General features: G+C 34.0%; 1 protein-coding gene across 1 annotated transcript in view; it reads left to right on the forward strand.

The window, feature by feature from the left end:
• Positions 1-21,405, forward strand: part of LOC106470808 (kinesin-related protein 4-like) — a 68,446-nt gene that overhangs the window by 25,270 nt on the left and 21,771 nt on the right. The window contains exons 9-13 of the mRNA XM_022399451.1: positions 263-376; positions 2,463-2,596; positions 2,821-2,921; positions 5,653-5,679; positions 6,320-6,391. Coding sequence (XP_022255159.1) covers positions 263-376; positions 2,463-2,596; positions 2,821-2,921; positions 5,653-5,679; positions 6,320-6,391 — 448 coding nt within the window. The remainder of the gene's footprint in view (positions 1-262; positions 377-2,462; positions 2,597-2,820; positions 2,922-5,652; positions 5,680-6,319; positions 6,392-21,405) is intronic.

Raw genomic sequence — 21,405 nt, forward strand, 5'->3', positions numbered from 1 at the left:
TATCATCTTCCATGGAGATGTATCAACTTCAGTTATTTCAAATTGGTAACAAAGGAATTACCATATGTTAGCTGTATTAAAGAGCCTTGTAACTATTGTGCTTTTTTGTAAACTTATCAAAAGGAATGAAAAATAATTAGTAGAGGTTTAATAAGAAATTACAATGTAGGTGCAAAGTTCAGTGCAGCATTATTTCCAGGTTTGAAAAATAAGTAACCATTTTTTGTTGTTTTTCAACCATTTTTACAATGTTTTTTGGTAGATGTCAAGCTTTACAGAAAGCCAGAAGAATCATGTAAGCATTGTTGAAAAAGAACCACTGGAGGAGGTCAAACCATCGGTCAACAGAGCTAAAGTAGCGAGAACTTTCAGTCAGGTACATTAATGTTTTGAATTTTTAGTACAGTTGGTTTTTAGTTTAGACTTAGGCAGCTGCTTCACATTAGTTTCTGTATGTGGTCAGGAATAGAAATAATGAAATAAAATTACATTCACTTGAGAGAAAGCTATCAGGAAGATTACATTCTTTCATGTAAAGTTACATTTCCTCATGAATTGTTTTTGTATGTAATCCATGCAATATGTTTGCTTTCATTGGTCATAATTAAAGGAATATGAATGGGTCATGCATTCCCTATTGAGAATGCCAACTATAAAGATTAAATTCCTCAAGCAAAGTTAAATTCCTCGGTAATGCGGGAATGTAATATTTCGATCCCTGGTGGTGATTGCTTTTCTGATTAGACCTAGCAATATAGTCATATGGACTACTAAAGAAATCACACTTGTGTTACAGATCTCATGCATTCAGTTCTCATGTTACAGATCTCATGCATTCAGTACTCTTGTTACAGATCTCATGCATTCAGTTCTCATGTTACAGATCTCATGCATTCAGTTCTCATGTTACAGATCTCATGCATTCAGTTCTCTTGCACATTTCTTATGTTATAAATATTGTGTTTGATACTTTCATAAATTCACCATGTTGTAAAAATTTAAGTGTATAGTTCTTACACAGACTTCTCATAAAAACAAATAAATTTTAATATTTTACATGAATTCACTATTTCATACACAGGCTTACCATTTCATAATAGGTCATGTCTTGATTTCTTACACAGACCCATAATTTCATGAGAGATGATGTTTTTAATTTATTACACAGATTCATCATTTCATAATACGTCATGTTTTATTTTCTTACACAGACCCATAATTTCATAATAGATCATGTTTTAATTTTTTACACTAACCAATCACTTCATAAAAAGTCATGTTTTAATTTTTTACACAAACCAACTGTTTCATTAACATTCATGTTTTATTTTTTTTTACACAGACCTCTCATTTCAAACAAAAGTCACATTTTAACTTTTTATCAAGAACTTGGATACTTTAAGCCACTTATCTTAATACATGTTAAAATCTCTATGTGTATAGAGTCTATATAATAAGGAACAAATAGAAATCTAACATAACAATACCAGCTAAGTGATGTGTAAAATTATTCAATAACTGTTATTGAATGGAATCATGGCATATATCTGTTACAATCATAACTAGTCAACAGTTATTCTGCATATGGGAAAGCTTAGCCTAATTAAAGGATTGATTAACTTTTGATTTATTAAAATTCCTCTATTTTCTAGTTCCTGATACTTATCCATATAATAGTCAGTATTCTCCAAGGGAATCTGTGGAAAAGGAAGGAAGTATCTCAAAATATTTCCTCTGAAGCCTCAAAGAAAAATAAAAAAACATCTTTTTTGTCTTTCTCTCATTCCTTATAAGTTTTCTAATTTAATCTTATCCAATTACAGCATAAAAAAATAAGACAGACATAGAATTCATTAACTCCAAGATCAGCTGTACTGAAGTCACTAGAATTATAACAAAGGCTGCGATGGTTTTATTGTCTTGAAATTTTTACATGTTCTACAGAAATTCCTGTATGCTGAATCTGAAAATGATATCCATGTTTCTCCATCAAGTACAGATTTTTCACAAAACGTCATAATACAATACATAAAAGAAAGACTACAACACATAGTTTTGAGACTAAAAGACATGGATTTCACTAAACAATCAGGATGAATGAGAATGTATATTTGTTTGTCATCAATATTCTTCCCTTTTCTTCAGTTTGTTTGTATTTTTATTAACAAACATAATAATAAAAATTGTTCGTTGTGGTAAACGAAATAATAATTTGATCCAAGTAAGAGTTTTTTCTTCCCGATTTATAAATATCCTTACATGACAGAAAAAAATTTTTGAAATCTGCATAGCTGAGTTATGGAAAATCCATTATTAAAACCAAAATAACTTTTATGAAGTTTAAATTTGCAGACTGTGTAATTTGAAACGGTCTATGATTAACACTGTAGTTATTGTACTTGTATAACGTTGATTGAGTTATCATTAATTGTGATTGAATGTTATGTTTTTTTGTGTTACAGGGCCAAAAGGATGAAAAAGAAACCCTGTGCAGGATTTGTGGTAAACATGTTTACCTTATGGATAAGATTAAAGCAGAGAAGAGTGCTTTTCACAAGTTATGCTTCCGATGCAAGGAGTGCAACAAGGCTTTGAAGTAAGTGTAAATGCAAACTTAGATTCTGAAAAAAATTTACTATTTGTTTCCGAATTAAGTAGCAGTAAAAAAAGTGTTTATCAAGTAAACGTTTTTTATATGACAAATAACTCAAAATATCAGCAAAGCATGATTTTATATAAGTTTAACATCGACAAACAACTACCACACATTGGAAAGTTGAAGTTTTATTGCTGTTTCATTAAGGAATTTTTAATTTACAGTGTAGACACCTATTCTTCCCATGAAGGTGAGATTTACTGCAAGCCTCATTTCAGAGAACTGTTTCGACCCAAAGCAAACTTTGAGGAAGATTCTGGACCAAGTAAGTTTATACCAGATGAATTAGTTGCTATACCATGCAATATTTTAGTCCAAGGTTTAATACTATAGACAACCAAAGTACCAGTAAAACAATGGTTTAAAGTTATTATTTTCTCTATAAGTATTTTGACTTTCTCACTTTACAGTTGGGTGAATATTAGAGAAACATTATCTGATATGTGTTTTATCACATCAGGACTGATATTTCAGGTTATTGGCTCTTGTTATAAAACTTTGATTCAAAATTGATCAGTTCTTTCCTGTAACTACTTTCAAACAAGTTTAAATCATTTTCAAGCCATGATTCAATGTTTTTTCCAGTTCTTGCAAACAGAGCACAATATATAAATTGTAATTGACACAGCAAGTAAAGGAACTCGTATCCTAAACCAAAATTGAAAATCTTTGTATTCGTAGCTAAATTAGTATAGGGTATTTTGGAAAAGCATTATGAAGTTCATAATTATAAGAGTAAGTCTTAATTAAAAAATACAAAATTGTTTTGTATTTTAAAATCTACAATTGAGTGTAAAATAATAACCTCGTTAAAGGACATTTGATTATCTTTATCAAAATGGATGAATAACATTATTTGAATGCGATAAAGCTATTCAGGACTTAATTTATTCACAAATAAACATGAAGCGCAATTTATCATTTGTTTCACCACTTGTCACTGACTTGTACTGGTTTTGCGAAATGCCACTCTTCATCAGTGACTTTGAATTGAATGATAGATTGGGTTTCAAATTTACTTCAGTGTCTTTAAGAACTTATCTGTTGAATAATTTAGAAGAAGAAATTTGTAGCATTAATCCTATATAATTATGGGCTCAGTGTGTTGAGTAAAAGACATCTAAAAACTTTATGCAAATAACATGTTTATTCATGATTGGTAGAAGCTGAATCGAACTAGATGTGAACTGACAAAGTTTTCACATTTCAGTGTTTTTCATACTTTGGTAGCACAAGTTCTCGCTAGTACTGTAGCAGCTTAGTAAATGAAACATTTCTATTTGTTGTGTGAACTTTGGATACAGTTTTTAAACTTGGACACTATTTAGAAAATACATTTTGTTTCCTGTCTGAAACTGGGACAGGTACAGCAGTTCTTTGTCTTCATGTTTCATGTAAACTTGGACACTATTCAGAAAATATACCTTTGAATCCTGTCTAAAACTGGGATGGGTAAATCATTTCTTTGTCTTTTTTTGTCAACATTTCAATTTGGGTATGTTGATACTCTCCACCTATCACATCTTTGTGTTTTTTTGTAAGATAATGATGTGTTGTATAACATAATGGTGCTATATATATTGTTTTGTGTAGAATAGTGTGTTGTAAGAAAAATCAATAACATATTGTATGTCCCTGGTGATTCATCCTGTTAATGCCCTAACATAATTTACTACAACAAACATGTTAGAACACCATTCTTTCTTGTCAATCGCTAGAATTTAAGATGATTCTGGGAATTATCAAAATTAAATTTTTTTTCTCATTGATTTAAATCGTAGCCTCTTGCTTTTATTATCTGGGATCATTAATAAATATTCATATTTATAAACAAATTGATGTATATATATATTATTATATCAGGTGATTCAGAAGGCCATTGCCAGGTAAATAACTCATAAATTGCGAAGTATAGAAAAATTATTATTTAGTGATATAGAATGGAGTTTTGTGGGCCAAACCTGTGACGATATCATTAAGAGCATTTAAGCTAATGACCTTTGAAAGTTTTTTGATATATATCATATCTAAAAATTTTTAATTCCGAGGTTTAAAAAATAACAAATGCAGTCTTTCAATATAAACCAAAAATTACCAAAATTTCTCCACAACAACAACAGTTATAGGCATAAACGCGGATGATATTTAACATCCTAACATTGTTATGAAATGGTGGGAACCAATCAATAGTTATGTTCAAAATGTTGCCCAGACTGAACTAGTGGCGGATAAGGCATCTTCATCATAAATATTGGTTGCTGTTCGTGGTCCACCCACATTCCATCTATGCATAAATAAGCCAATAGTATATAGCCACTGATATGCATTTCTTATTATCAAAAAGGATGACAATCATCTGGGAACCATTAGGCATACAATACTGCAGCAGTCTGGGGATTCTGGTGACACTCTCAACACAGTAGGACTTTTTTTTTAACCTGTTCTTCTACTGAATATTATACCATTGTTTAGGTCATTTGAGAGAAGCACAATGCTTTTGTGCTACCTTACGTAGTGGACTTTTATTTTAATACATTTTTATTTTTACATTTTGAACCCTTCAAAGGTGCACTGACCTGTTTATATACAATTTTGGCCTTGCATCTCAAATTTAGGTTTGTGTAACAATCTTTACTATGGTTGGTTTTCGATTTTCTTTGACACTATTCCATATGCATGTAAAGGGTACATTTATTCCTAAAGTGCTGTTGTTGAGAATGTGACATTGAATGAACTCAATAATAGTGTTACAAAATAGGCCTAGAACATCTTGTTCACTAACAGCTATATTCCTATGTCTGTTTATTTCTGATTTATTTGCCAATAGTGGATTTCTGAACCATCTGATATGTATATAGATATGTATTAGTATCACTCTTTTAAAGTGTGCAGATTAACAAATACCTCTATAAAGGTTATAAATAATGATGAAATAGTCTAGCTAGTGTGTTTCAAACTGATAGCATGTTTTGTGACGTATTCTTTTCTTTTGCAAGTGACCAGTGACATCCAGGAGGTAGAAGGTAGAGTAGATCCATAGTTTTCTCTAATCCTGGTGAATCTGTCCAAATAACCTTAATCCTTGTAGAATATATCTGTTTAAAAATACCAAAATAATATAAATTAACTATTAATAAATGATGTAAATTAATGTAATAATTACTAAAATGATCTCATAGACTAATTCTAGTATCTAAACAATCACTTTGAGCTCTTGCATGATGTGATTCACTGCATATAGTTTCACCATCTGAAAGTTTAACATTATAAACTTCTATTTGAATTACATATTTTAGGAAGTTTCATTATTTTTATTTTTCCATTTTTAAGTTTATTTAAAAAAAGATTAAAATGAAGTTTAGGGTTATTATGTGTGTTGTATTATGAAATTTTGTTTTATAAGTTTCTTAGTAAATAATTGAGTCTAAATTAAAATTTTGTAATTGAAATTTAAAACATATCTATAGTGTTTTGGAGTCATTTTTCAGTAGAAGTATTTTTGTTCTTCAAATTATATTTACCAATGACATGATAAGTTAGTCATGTAATATTTTGTATAACATTCCTACCTTGAGGTTTAGCAAGCTTTGGATAATGGTGCAATTGCTAATTAGTACGAATTATTGTAATTTCAAAGTTACTAAGTTTATTACTTTTTTATAGCAAAACCAAAGAAATTTGAGATGATAATCCGTGAAAATGTTCCAGAAGAACTACCTCCAGATGTTGTTCGATGTAAGTTTATTTACATTTGTATTGAACATTTTAACTGCACTTTGTTTTTCAGCTTATAATATTTGTTTTAGCATTATTTAAATATAGCACTAAAAAACTGGATCTGTATGTAAGAAAGCACTGCTTGCAGTTGTCAACAGAGACATGTAATTAAACATAATAAAAAAATGGACCTATATGTAAGAAAATACTGTTTTACAGTTTCAACAGAGACATGTAATTAAACATAATAATGAAAACTGGATCTATATATATAAGAAAGTGTTCTACAGTGTCACAGAGTCATAGACATATAATTAAACATAGAACTAAAAAACTGGATTTGTATGTAAGAAAGTACTGCTTGCAGTGTCAACAGAGACATGTAATTAAAAATAACTATAAAAACTAGCTCTATATGTAAGAAAGTACTGTTCTACAATGTCAGCAGAGACATGTAATTAAAGATAACTATAAAAACTAGCTCTATATGTAAGAAAGTACTGTTCTACAATGTCAACAGAGACATGTAATTAAAGATAACTATAAAAACTAGATCTATATGTAAGAAAGAAACACTTTTCCTAGAAAGTAAAGTTACACATAATATCAATTTGATCACTTGATTTAAAAACAAGAAATCTTTAACATTTGAAATTTTCTAATGAAACAGTTCTAGTATTCCAATAATTGAAGTTATATTATTATATAACATGATAAGAAAAGTTAAACCTTCTCAGGAGTTTTAAGTAGGATATTGGAATGTATATTTTTAATAAACAGCAATATGAAATACCAGAGTATCCATTGAAACAGTTGTTATAGAAACAAAAGAATTATATATCCTTTATGAACGATATCTTATTACTTGTACAGAATAATGAAAAAAATAACATTTAGTATCTGATTTTTTCTGCTTCTAAAGGATGGGCTCAAAGGTAAGTTAGTTTTGGGATAGTGGTAAATAAGACATTAGAATACTTCCTGTGAATTGTATATTTTGTGTATAGTAACTGGTTAAAAAAGTATTTTTATAAGCATTAAGACATTGTTTGATCTTGTAGAGATTAATCATGTTTTATCCCAACATTCTTTCTGATTTTAAGCCATTGCAAAAGTGCTTGCATTTAAACTTGTATAGCTTTTGCAACATACCATCTTTCTGTATGCTATACTTATACTACACAGTTAAGAGTTAGAAGGTTCATCAAAATTGACTTATGGATTCTTTTGACATCATATTAGAATACATTTTTTGGGGTTAAAAGGTCATGTTACAGATAATGTTTGACCAATCTCTGAAACAGGGTACTTTTTGTATTAGCATATAAACAGTTGATTGAGCAACAATGAAGGTCTTGCTTAATCAACAGCTTGCTTTTTGAGACATCAGATCTAGATATATCTTATACTAAGACATGTTTATTTGGAGCACATACACTGCAAATGTGAGGAACTGAGACAAATATAGCTTTCTTAATATTCATCTATATATATATATATAATCCAGTCTCTGTTCGTAACATATTCTTTGTCAGTAACGCTTGACTCTTTGTTGGTAACATTCAAATTGGCTCGGAGGTTTGTCTGAAGTGTAAGTCTCGAGTTCAAATCTCAGCAGATTGGGGTTTTTTATATAACTTTTTTTAATTATTAACTCGCCATATTTAGAGCAAGATATTATAATATTAGTTCAAGTTAGGGATTTGAATTATTTATCGACATTCAATTGCACAGATTAGGTGTCACAGTGGTTATAGCGCTCAGCTATAATGTGGAAGTCTTGCATCCTAGTCGATCCACGATTTTGTGTTAATTTTTTCATTATTATATTTACAACAATATCTTTGAATACTCGGAAAAAAAGCAATACAATTATAGATTAAGTCAAGGATAATATCATTTTACATTATAAACACCAGTGATTGTTTCTGTCAAAGACAGATTAAATATCTTTTCAACCCAATAGATGGCGATATAATACTCCTATGTTTTTTTCGCCTAGGTAAAAGATTTTTCAAAATTTAGTCACAAAACTTTATAAGCATGTTGTGCTGAAAGTTATACTTTCATGCATTTGCCCTTAACCATAAAATACATTGCATTTCCCATCACAGTTAACAAATAGTAGGGTCAGACATTTGACCATGTAGGAATATTTCTTCGAAAATCAGTTTTGTGACATGGTTCAGTCTATAAGGCTTTATCAAGAACATTTGAACATAACATAAAAATAAGTCAAAATTCTAATCAAGGTCAACTTACAAGAGATGACCAAATATACACAATTTTTGTGTGTGAAATACTAGAAAAATGATAAACATTCTTTATTATTAAGTACTGTAGTATGGATCGTGATGTAGTTTGACTTTCTTGTTTCAGTACTTACTGCAGCTCGTTACGTTACCTATATTTCGATCCCTACTTATTTGTGTTTGTGTTACAACTATTATTCCGTGCACGAATGACCCCCCCCCCCTATACTATAGTGTTGGAAAACAATATTTTACAATTAAACGTTGTTTTATAATAAAATGTTAAAGGATTACTGTAAAGAAAAAATGAAGCATGTGTATTTCGTCGATACTGACCCATTTCACAATAACGCGAAATTATATATTTCTTTTTGCGTGATGGGGTGTGTATCAGTGTGTTCTGAGCTGAAATCACTCTAGTCTTATAACAACGTACTTTAGATTCTGATGGATAGCAATAAACAAACAAATATAATAACAGTGATTTATTATAAACTCTCACACATGTGCTAACAGAAAATTGCTTCTGTACTGGTTTATGCTATGTATCGCGAATATGCCTTTTTTAGGCTTAGCTATTAAGATACGTAGGTTGTAAATCCTTGTTTTTGTTTATCTTTGGTAACCTACTTTAATTATTCATTAATGAATGGGCTTTGTACCACATGTAAAGGGTTTTATTTTATCTCTGTAAACCAGGTCAATGACCGTTCTTTATCACTTCTATCCAGTCGACATTTATTGGTTAATCTTTTTTATTTATTTAAAAAACGAAAAAATTATAGCGTAGTTAAATAAACTTAGTATTTGTTTCCCACGAAAACAAGTGTTGCAGGGACTGACTGTGTGAATGGATTCTGGTTTTCGTGTTTCCATCTGCGTGAATACAAAGATGGATTACTAATATATTCATTGTTGGGTTAACAAAGCGTCTGTGGGTCAAAGTTCGCGTGTCAAGTATTAGATGAAACAACTTTTATGTGTGTGTGTGTGTTTTCTTGACTGCATGTCAGTAGTTTGAAAGTGAATCACGTTTAACAACCAATACATGAAGATCACACAAGCTCTGCTCCTGGCACGACTTGTATTATTATTGTTAAAAGGGTAGACGACTGATTTTCACGCCGATGACGTGTCGTAAAAAAAGTTTTTCCACTTGTGCATTATATCCTGGAAAGCAGCATAGACTAACCATTCAATAGCCTTGTAATGGCCTGGTAGTTTGGGTACTCGACTCTCAATTAACTGCGGATTCTGAGATCGAACCCCATCACCCGAACATGTTCGCTCTTTCAGCCGTAGTGGTGGCGTTATTATGTGACGGTCAATACCACTGTGAGTAGGTAAAAAGTAACTGAAGAGTTGGTGGGGAGTGGTGTTGACCAGCTGTCGTCACTCTAATCTATTACTTCAAAAGTATGAACATTAGCGCATATAGCCCTCGAGTAGCTTTCTCTAAATTCAACAAATTAATTAGTCATTTAAATTTTCCTTCCAGTTTTTATCATTTTTTATTATGTGTTTTTTAAATTAAAAACTATTTGTCATGGTTAGTGGTATCGCAAACCGAATATTTTATCTGTCATATATGATAGTTGATAAAGTAAGTCTCGAGACAAATAAACATCGGTTGCTAGGTTTTGCATAAAGTGTCAATAGGAGGCTTAAGAACTAGACCATTTTAGTTGTTTTAACACAGAGCTACACAATTCGCTTACTGGGTTCTGCCCATCCTATGGAATTAGAACTTCGGATTTTAGCTTTGTAAGTTCGTAAACTTACCATTGATCTATGGGGGGGGGGGACATCTTGTTTTAAGAACGGTTTTGTCAGATGTAACAGATTTGAAATTTTCAAATGGCATGCCGTTGGGGTTGTGGTGGGCGACATTTTGACCTCTGTGTTGAAACAGTTGCAGTCTATTGAAGATGTATTGGTCTACTAAGTCTTGGTTTAAGCGTTGCTACGAAACATGAACAACTATTAGACCTTGTTTGAATATTTTAATTTACTTCTGTTTAATAGGTAGATATCTAAATAAAGTGTAGTAATGTTAGTTAGCAACACGATAAATGTAAGTTCTAATTGGCTAAATATTTTTGGACTACACAAGACCCCCCTACGTTTGCGGGGCATACGTACACCACTGAGTAGCGGTCATAACATAAAAGAAGAAAGCGAGACCCTGTGTTTAGGTACTAACTGTCTAAAAATCAAGTGTTTTAACAAATTGTACTTTGTATCTGACAGTTCAACCATTATGTGAGGCGTGGTTGTACTTTGAATCTAACACTTCAACCATTATGTGAAGCATGGTTGTACTTTGAATCTAACATTTCAACCATAATGTGAAGCGTGGTTGTACTTCGAATCTAACACTTCAACCATTATGTGAGGCGTGGGTTATGGGGAAGATCTGGATTTTGGAGCAGGTGAGCGAGACTTGAATCCTTGTGATTTCTCACACTTTAAATTGTGAATGTGTTATAAAAGTGATATTCAAACACTTAGCGTGAATGATGGGCGATAGGGTGCTTCTGATTGTCTACGGCCTGATGGTTAAGGCGCTCGAACTCGTGATCTGGGGTTTCGCGGGTTCGAATCCCCGTCATCGAACATGCTCGCCCTTTCGGCTGTTGAAATGTTATAATGTTTCAGTCAATCTCACTATGCATTGGTAAAATAGTAGCCCAAGAATTGGCGGAAGGTGGTGTTGACTAACTGCCTTCCTTCTAGTCTATCACTACTAAATTAGGGACAGTTAGTACAGATAGATCTCGAGTAACTTTGCGCGAAATTCACAACAAACCAAACTGACTGACTGTCTTCTCTCTGGTCAGTAGATCAAGATTAGAGACAGTGGCAGACAGCCTTAGTAGCCTTGAGATAAATAGAAATAGAAGTAAACCATTATTTATGTAAGTCTGGGTTAAAACACGGAGCATAAGTACAACGATTGTCATCGTTGTAATGCAGTGGACGTAACGAATGACTAAGTCAATGTTTTGCAAGATTTATTTTATTGTGACCCCGAGGAGTTACGAAATTTTTTTACCCCTGGTTGCTCAGCGGTAATTATAGAGCTTATAACTCTTAAAAATCTGGTTTCGATACCCGCTGTGGACAGAGCACAGATAGTCCATTTTGTAGCTTAGTTCTTATTAACAAACAAAAGAAATGTGTGCGATGTTCATAAAGTATAATTATAGTTAACGGCGTCGTTTTATTGTACCAAATGAATTAGGATAAAAATAACTTCACAGAAGGAAATAGCAAAATGTGGACTGATGAATTTCATATGCTAATCTAGCCTGAATTTTCTCATTTAATTTGATAACGAAATAAAAAAGTCTAGCGTCAGATAATCAAGAAGAACATGAATGGGAAGGTTTCAATAGATTAAGGTTGAGAAACTTTAAAGTTCTTGAAAAAACCTGCAAGTTTCGTTAAGTAGCACATCGAGAGAGAAAGGTATTTTAACAAATATTGCAAGAATATAATCTGTGTAATTTTGAACCTTTTTTAAAAAACTTCTTAGTTTGAGGCTAACAAAATTTAGACAATGTCTCAAAAATTATGAGCTCACAAACTTTTAGGTATTGTATATAAGATATATTTTAACAGAAGCAAGGGAGAGCGTGTGTACTGAACAAAGTGTCTCATTTATGTTTTACATGCGTACGTCACTTTGCTTCTACATAGGCTTATCTATCGATAGTTCTGTCTGTAGGCGTATCACAAGTACTGGTTTTTGAACAGCTTATTCTCTCGTGCATTCGACTTTTGTGAATACCATGGTCTGTCTTATCTAGGTCGGACGTGACATAGTGGTTAACTTGAACGCACTCTTAATCCGAGGGTTCGTGGTTCGATACTGCTAAAACTCATTTAGACAGGAGTAGCCCGAGATTTGGCGGTGGGTGCTGGTGTATAGCTGCCTTCCCTCTAGTCTGTCAGTTCGAAAATATGCATGGCTGTGCGTAGATAGCCCCTTTTTGTGCGAAAAATCTGAAACAAAACAAAATTGTCTTATTTACTTCTTTATAGTGATTATAGCTGTCTGAAGGATTTTTGTTGCTTGACCTTATTTTTCGACACATGTGTATGATTATTCAGGTTCTCAGAATTTTCAACCAGTTCGTTATTACACTTTACAGTTACTTCAACAGCTTTCCAAGGTGAGTTCATTGTTAAAACACGTTTGAATTGATAAATGTTTACTGGTACACCACTAGTTTAGGCTTAAGAAATCAATCAGCTTAGTCCTTGAGCTTTTTTTCTACAGATTTAACAAATATTTCATTTTAAACCTCGTGTAAATTAGTCTAATTAAGTTACCTACGGATTAAGGGTGAGGCTGGAGTATAACCTGTTTCTGAGTAATGTAGAACATTTACTACTTCTCGCTTCATTAGTTGGTAGGAGAGGTAACATGTAAGCCTAACGTGACCTCGTGATTTGTTTATACATCTTTAGTTCGGTATGAAGTGGTGAACAGAGATAACTAGAATTGGTGTACTCTTGGTTTAGGTCAGTTACGTGATTCATGCATTTTTGTTCATCAAGGATTGTCTGTGATTTTAGCCTCATTAGCTATGATTAACATATCAGTTTTAAGTGACTAAAATACAGGGAATCACGGCGTCTGTTGAACGTCACTGTGTATTAAAATAAGCTTACGGACTTACAACCCCAAAATACGGGGTTAGATTCCCCCAATGAACAGAGTGTATTATGTAGCTTTGCAATAATGAAAACAACAATCACTTTGTGTTAAATTATATTATATGTTTTTAGTTCTGGAAAAAGTTGAAAAAATATAAAGAGGAAACACTTTTTACATATATATATGTCAGAATAGAAATAGGTCGACTTGTACTTCACACACATTCCTATCACTTCTATACGTATTAATACGGTTTATTATTATTCGTATATCTTGTATATTTATGACAGTAAGAATCGGGTTTCGATACCCGTGGTGAGAAGAGCACAGATAGCCCATTATGTAGTTTCGTGCTTAATAACAACTAAACCAGTCAGACTTATAGAAATCAAGTTTTTAATAATTTAAGTTTAAAATTAAAGTCGTCGCATGCAGGTTAAGGCTGGAAATATAAAATAATTTCTAAGACATTTGACGTTTCATTGGTTCATTCTTAACATCTTCTGCACGTATTTTTAATACTCAATACGGACAAGACGCTTGTAATTAAGGGTGTCCTTTAGTAACACTCCATTAAGTAACAGATGTGAAATAAATCGTCCACAAATTTCAGGTTAATTTACTTCTTTGTCGGATTCCCAGGGGGTTATTACTTAAATAGTAAAGACACCAATGATACTCGAGCTGTCGTAACATCTAATAAGCAGTTGGTACCTTTCATTTTATAATATTTCACTTGTCAATGATAAACAAACTCTTGCTGACCAAAAGAAAAAACAAAAAAGAAAAAGAAAAGCAATTTGGGGACGATTACTGCTTACGTGCCCTGGTTTCTTAATTTCTCCTTATTTGTGTTATTTATGCATGTCGTGCTGAACTAAACCGTAATTATTGAGGTAGTTTGGCAGCCGGTTAGACCAGTCTAGGCGTATTGGAAGCATAAGCCTATTGTAGTTGTCGTTAATATAACCTATGTTTATGCCATTTCGACTTCAAACGTAAATAGATACTATTCTGGAGGTGGGAGCGGCGCCATATTGCGTGTGATATTGCTGAAAAACTTGGTTACTGAAAGTATGGACATCTCTATAACCAAAGGAGAAGCACCAGGAAGTGAGTTGATCTTAGATATGGAGTTTAGTGTAATATAAGTATTGAAATTTTATACAGAGCAGCAGTTGTATTAAACATATACATTTATTGAGGGTACCATCATATATTTAAATGCGGACCGTAACAACGAGTATATTTATACACTTCTCTTTATTAGTAACTAATCTTCGCACTGCAACATCCATTATGGTTACGATATGATAGGAAAAACGTTATCCTGCTGAGAAGACCACACCAGGCCATCATTTAGGTACTATCTGTGATCCCTAGTGGACATGTGAAGGCCACATCGGGCAGTCATTTAGGTACTATCTGTGATCCCTTAGTGGGCATGTGAAGGCCACATCGGGCAGTCATTTAGGTACTATCTGTGATCCCTTAGTGGACATGTGAAGGCCACATCGGGCAGTCATTTAGGTACTATTTGTGATCCCTTAGTGGGCATGTGAAGGCCACATCGGGCAGTCATTTAGGTAATATCTGTGATCCCTTAGTGGGCATGTGAAGGCCACATCGGGCAGTCATCTAGGTACTATCTGTGATCCCTTAGTGGGCGTGTGAAGGCCACATCGAGCAGTCATTTAGGTACTATCTGTGGCCCATTAGTGGACATGAGAAGCCCACATCGAGCAGTCTTTTAGGTACTGTCTGTGGTCCCTTAGTGGACATGAGAAGGCCACATCGAGCAGTCTTTTAGGTACTATCTGTGATCCCTTAGTGGGCATGTGAATGCCACATTGGGTAGTCATTTAGGTACTATCTGTGGCCCCTTAGTGGACATGAGAAGGCCACATCGAGCAGTCATTTAGGTACTGTCTGTGGTCCCTTAGTGGGCATGAGAAGGCCACATCGGGCAATAATTTAGGTACTATTTTTGTGGCACTTTAAACACGTACATATTTAATGCAATTTGTTTATAAACAAACACTCTTTATTAACATCGATAAGAAAAGTAACCAGGGAGTTTTCAAGCTTTAACTCTTCTCTAAAAAATTTAATTCGCAACAGCACTGAAAAATAATTACATATTAGTTCCTTCCGTGTATTTGTATTTTTTTTCTGTATCTTATGTAGTCGGATAAATAACTTGTTTATCAGGTTGCTTTAAGGAATGGTGTTAGTACATGCTTGTGCCACGAGGGACGTGGTAGTCTAATAAATATTTTCAAACGTACCGTGTTTTTTTTGTAATCAGAAGACGCATATCTCATCTTGGCAAATGAACTTGCCCAAACTTGAAGTGGATTATCTTTCATCTAATTAAAAACTGACTTTGTTTGTGTTTTATTTTAATAATGATTTTAAATCGTATATCATATTATTTTATTTTATCCACCTAGACTGGCACAATGGATTAAGATTTTCGAATTTGTTATTATTATTATAATACTTTCAAACATACCATATATTTGTAAGTCACCTTTTATTTAAGCAGTGTTTCGTTGTTTTTATATTCAGTTTGTTTGAATAAGATGGTAAAATCATAACTGTTATCAATTATTGTAGTTAAATGCCAAGTTGTGGGTAATGGTCATCGCACTTACTGGTCAGTATCCGTATTTCATAGGCCCGGCATGGCCAGGTGGTTAGGGCGCTCGACTCGCACTCTGCGGGTCGCGGGTTCGAATCCCCTTCATACCAAACATGCTCGCCCTTTCAGCCGTGATGGCTATATCATGTGACGGTCAAACCCACTATTCGTTGGTAAAAGAGTAGCCCCAGAGTTGGTGGTGGGTGGTGATGACTAGCTGTCTTCCCTCTAGTCTTACACTGCTAAATTACGGACGGCTAGCGCAGATAGCCCTCGTGTAGCTTTGCGCGAAATCCATAACAAACAAACAAATCGTATTTCATTCTTAATTTGTTGTTAGTATACATCTTCAGACTTTTAGGCTGGAGTGTGTGGTGAAACATAGTAGCAGTATATTGATGTTTTATAACGTTAAAATTCTCATTAGTATTTTGAGGTAAAAACTTGGAGCTTGACAACAACAACAACGAATCAAAACCTGGAGTATTTGATCAGAGATTCTTACAAAAAATGGCTAGAATTTACTGGTACCAAATATCCAATAACAAAACTTTCAGAATATGTACAGAACAAAAACCTGGGATCAACCGCCAAAGAAAGAGAGAATATATATATATATATAAAAGAGCGTAAGATGGTCCGAACATTTATTAAGAATGAATTGGAAATAGTACCAAAAACAAACAAACAAACAAACTTTATAAATGGACTATAGGTGGATAACAGAAAAGAGCACGACAGAGAATAACTTTGGAAGACGCTATATAAAAAAATAAGACATTAAAAATATAAACTACTATAGTTGAGCTGTATTTGGTAGATAGAATGAGTGGTGCAGGACTGAATACTCTGGAAAGTTAGAATGAGTGGTGCAGGACTGAATACTCTGGAAAGCTAGAAAGAACAGCTCAGGACTAAATATTCTGTAAAGTTAAAAAGAGTGGCTTAGGACTAAATATTCTGTAAAGTTAGAAAGAGCGGCTTAGGACTAAATATCCTGTAAAGTTAGAAAGAGCGGCTTAGGACTAAGTACTCTGTAATGTTAGAAAGAGCGGCTTAGGACAGAATACTATGTAAAGCTAGAAAGAGCGATTCAGGACTAAATACTCTGGATAGTTAGAAAGAGCGGCTCATGACTGAATACTGCGGAAAGTTAGAAAGAGCGGCTAAGTACTAGATACTCTGTAAAGTTAGAAAGAGCGGCTCAGGAAAGAATACTGTGGAAAGCTAGAAATACCCGTTGAGGTCTGAAGTACAAAGTACTCTGGAAAACGACACTGGTTGGGAAAGCAGGTCCGGCCACTGGTGAGCGATTAAGAAAAATATATGCAAATCTCTCATCTGAAAAGAATCGGACCAAAGTCGTGTTTCTTGTCAAACGAAACGAGCTAATTCCGTGATTCTTCTTGACGTTGTTCTAAGATTATCATCATGGTCATTCATTCAATACCAGAAATCTTCAGACTGGAATGCGAACGACGGGTATGAAAAATAAGTTCAAACATATTCCTCAAGCAGCTGTGGAATTGAAACCTTAGAACTTAGGAGGTCGAAACCGAGGAAACATAAAACTCATTCTGAGCTATTTAATGGTCAGTGTGACACCGTAGTAAATTCATGGTACTTTACAGGCCCGGATCAAGTGTCCGGCTAAAACCGGATATCTTGATAAAGAATGAAAATATTGTTTTTAAGCTTTCCAACCAATCATAACATCATGCTTTTTTAATGAAAACTACTTTATGTTTAAGGCAGTTGAAGTCAAAATGTCGAGTTCTTGAACCAAGTGACTAAATGATATTTTAGGAATTTTTTGACTTCAATAATTTATCTTAGATGCCGACCATCAAATGGGTTGGCGAAATATAGCATTTTGTGGACACCAAACGTAATCTTTGGGCCTGGCATGACCTAGAGGTTAACGTGTCCGGATTATGAGTCTTGGGATTCGTTACTCGCGCCTCGTTGCCGCGTTTAGTACTGCGGGGTCGTTGATGCTATAAGAGTGACAGTCATATCCCGCTATTAGATTAGACAATAGTAGCCTAAGAATAATAGGTGGGTTCTGTTGGCTAACTACTTTCCTTATAGTCTGTCAGTTCAAAGTTACGCCTACATCTATGATAAAATCATAATATCTGCAAATGGTTTTCCCACAGTCCTCTTAATATATTTATTTCGGAATCGAAATAAGAGATGTATAAAAATAGCATTTCAGATCTATCTTCTGAAGACCCAAGACGCCTTTCGTTTGATACCAGAACTCGTAAGTTGGGAGGAACGATGAGACGCAAAGGTTGTTTTTTTTTCTTTCTGAAAAGCTGTTAAAAGTTGTTGGGACGGCTTTGCACCGATACCCTTTGTGTAGGTTTGCGCAAAATTCTGAAACAAATAAATTTAATTATTCACGATTCAAATAACGTTTTGTTACGTGTTCTGCGAGTCCTTATACTCGCATTGACAGCTATTTAATATTGTAAAGTTGCTGCGCGCATATCCATTTCCAGTCTCATTGATAGAACCATAATGAACTCCTTATCGTTCCAGGCACTGAATCTACCAGTTTTTAAAACAGGTACAAAATTTCTGCAACATTAATTCATTACGATTCATTTTTTTATTGTATATGTATATTGAATTTCATAACAAAGGAGCAGGTTTTTGTGGTATCAGCTAAGAGAAATTTCGGAATTTGAATTTTCCCGGAGGGCACTTTAAGCATCCGTGGTTTAAACAACCAGGGGTGAAACCCCCAGGATTCAGGTATAGTCGTCCCTAATTTTGAACTACCAACGATAGAGAACAGCACCCGCCGCCTCAAAGGCTTTATTCGGCTGTTTGAACCGAATAACGAATTGATTCCCACAGCTCTAAGCGCTTGTTTAGCTGTATCACGTCTCGAACCCTGGGCCTTTCGATACGCAGCCAAACACATTAACCGTTATACGAGCAGTTTCAGAGATTGGTCGTCAGCTTATTGCCAAGGATAAAACAGAACGCTGTTTGATATCCACAATCGCTGTTAATGTATATACTTGTTTTGCCAAAACAGGTTGCATGTTTGCTAAAATTTGGTAGTCTTTAACTCAAATTCTTACTGAAGTTTTTTCTTTTTTTGCCTATTGTTTGATGTGAATCTTTGTCAGAGAGATTTTCTGCACAATTTATCTTAAAGTTTTAAGTTGTAACTGGAGCTAGAAAAGGGGTGGATCAGAACACTCGTGTGTCTCTGACTGATATTTAATCAGCTAACGGCGTGTTTGTAAAACATGAGATAAAAGTTTGGAGACGGTTTGAATGGGTAATGAGTAATATTTTATTATAAATATAAAACGTTTGTTTGTTTTTAATTATGCACAAAGCTACACAAGGGCTATCTGTGCTCTGCCCACCACGAGTATCGAAACCCGGTTTCTAGCGTTGTAAGTCCGCAGACATACCGCTGTGCCAATGGGGGGCATATAAAACGTTTCGACGTTGTACATTTATAATAAAGTTTTCTTTATTACACATTCAAGTCGTCTCCAAACCTTTATTTTCAGAAATGTGGGTTCCTCGTCATCAAATATAAACATGAGATGCGTGATTTGAATTTTTTTTTAAAGAGAAATTCATCCGTACTATTAAAATGTAAGTAAAGGCGCATTTCTTTGACACTAGTTTTCCATCTAGAATATTCAAAAATAGTGTATGTGATTATGTTCTAGAGACGACCATAACCTTTCCCCTTTTGCTGCCCGGGTGTTATTTGAGACATGAAGAGTTTGACACCACGTGTTCTACATTACCAGTAGAGATAAAGTTTTCGACGCACGTGATGCTCATGCCGTACAGTTCACACTATGTCCGTTACTGCGTGTTTAAAGTCTGAAGCTAGAACCGATGTTGAAAAGTAGTGTATAAAAGTTAAATATTGAATTCTATGTAACTGTTCTAAAGGAAGTGAAAGTTTCTGTGACTGATTCGTTACTTGGAATTTTCCTAAACAGTTCGTTCAGTTAATGTGATCCCTCAAAATATCTGGAAGGATTCAGAACATCTTCTTCGGATGTTTTTGCACAGCCTTCGAGATCTTGTAACCGAACACCCTCCCACTCCCCGGGGTCCCACACATTGTTGATTTAAAGTCATGTACGATTTTGATCGACAGTCATGTTGATTGATGGTGATCTACAGTATTGTGCTATATCGAAGTTGAGTTAGGCTACAATAATATACAAGTTGATGGTTGACTTTGATCTTCAGTCAGTCAAACCCTTCACACAGAGCTGTCTGAATTATGATTTTATTACGTATTTGTTTCCACCGAGTGAATACCAGAATATCAGAATTCATGCTTGCGATTTAAAACAAGAGAATTCTATGAGAAATATTTATATACATAAGAAGATATTACCATGGAAACCAATCATGCGAATCTACTGACTCCGTCGTCTTGCTCACCACGTTTATCGCGCAGTGTAAGCCAGGATTCCAAGCGCATATCTTTAACCAATGAGGACCTAGCACCATCCAGATTTCTAGGATCTGGGCTGTCGATGGACTGGTACAAGGAACTACAAAGCATACGACTTACTAAAAGACGGAGAAGTGAACCGGTTTGGCTCACCAGAACATCAATAAAAGGTCGTAATTAGTTACACTCAATTATAACTAGTAAATGATAGTTTTCACAAATTAACTACAAACTAGAAGAAACTTGAATTCGGTATTGGTCGGCCCACAAGTTCACGGAGTCGCCATTTGTGAGCTGGACAAAATTTAGTTTTTATACGTAATTTATGTCAGAAAAGGGATATATATATATATATATATATATATATATATTTGAAAATTAATCTCTTTCAATTAAAGTTTTACCCAAATGCTGATGTGCTTGTTTACGTTATTTCAAATTATCAGTAACAAACTGAAAATATATATATATTACATGTTTGTGATTCCTGGATAAAATACACTTGGCCAATGGACAGTTTATAGATGAGATAAAGTACTAATTGACAGTTAAATACCAAATTAAAATGATCATTAAGTAATTTGATCTTCAATTTACAGGGTAGAATTTTATTTGGAAGCCACAGACAAAGATGAATTAATTTTTAACTTCTACGTAACTTCGAATTTGCCCCCCCCCAGTGGTACAGCGGCATGTCTGCAGACTTACAACGCTAGAAGCCGGGTTTCGATACCCGTGGTGGGCAGAGCACAGATAGCCCATTGTGTAGCGTTGTGCTTAACTTCAAAACAAACAAACAACTTCGAATTTTTAATGCTTTAGTCATATGTAGATAATTAAATTTACCCAATGTTGGCAGTAACTGGTTAGACGAGATTTTCAGAATGACTTTACCAGGCAACATTAATGAGGCTTTTATTTGTTTGTTTTGAATTTCGCGCAAAGCTACACGAGAGCTATCTGCGCTAGCCGTCCCTAATTTAGCAGTGTAAGACCAGAGGGAAGGCAGCTAGT

Source organism: Limulus polyphemus, unplaced genomic scaffold, assembly GCF_000517525.1.
Source record: "Limulus polyphemus unplaced genomic scaffold, Limulus_polyphemus-2.1.2 Scaffold4229, whole genome shotgun sequence".
NCBI classification, from domain to species: domain Eukaryota; kingdom Metazoa; phylum Arthropoda; class Merostomata; order Xiphosura; family Limulidae; genus Limulus; species Limulus polyphemus.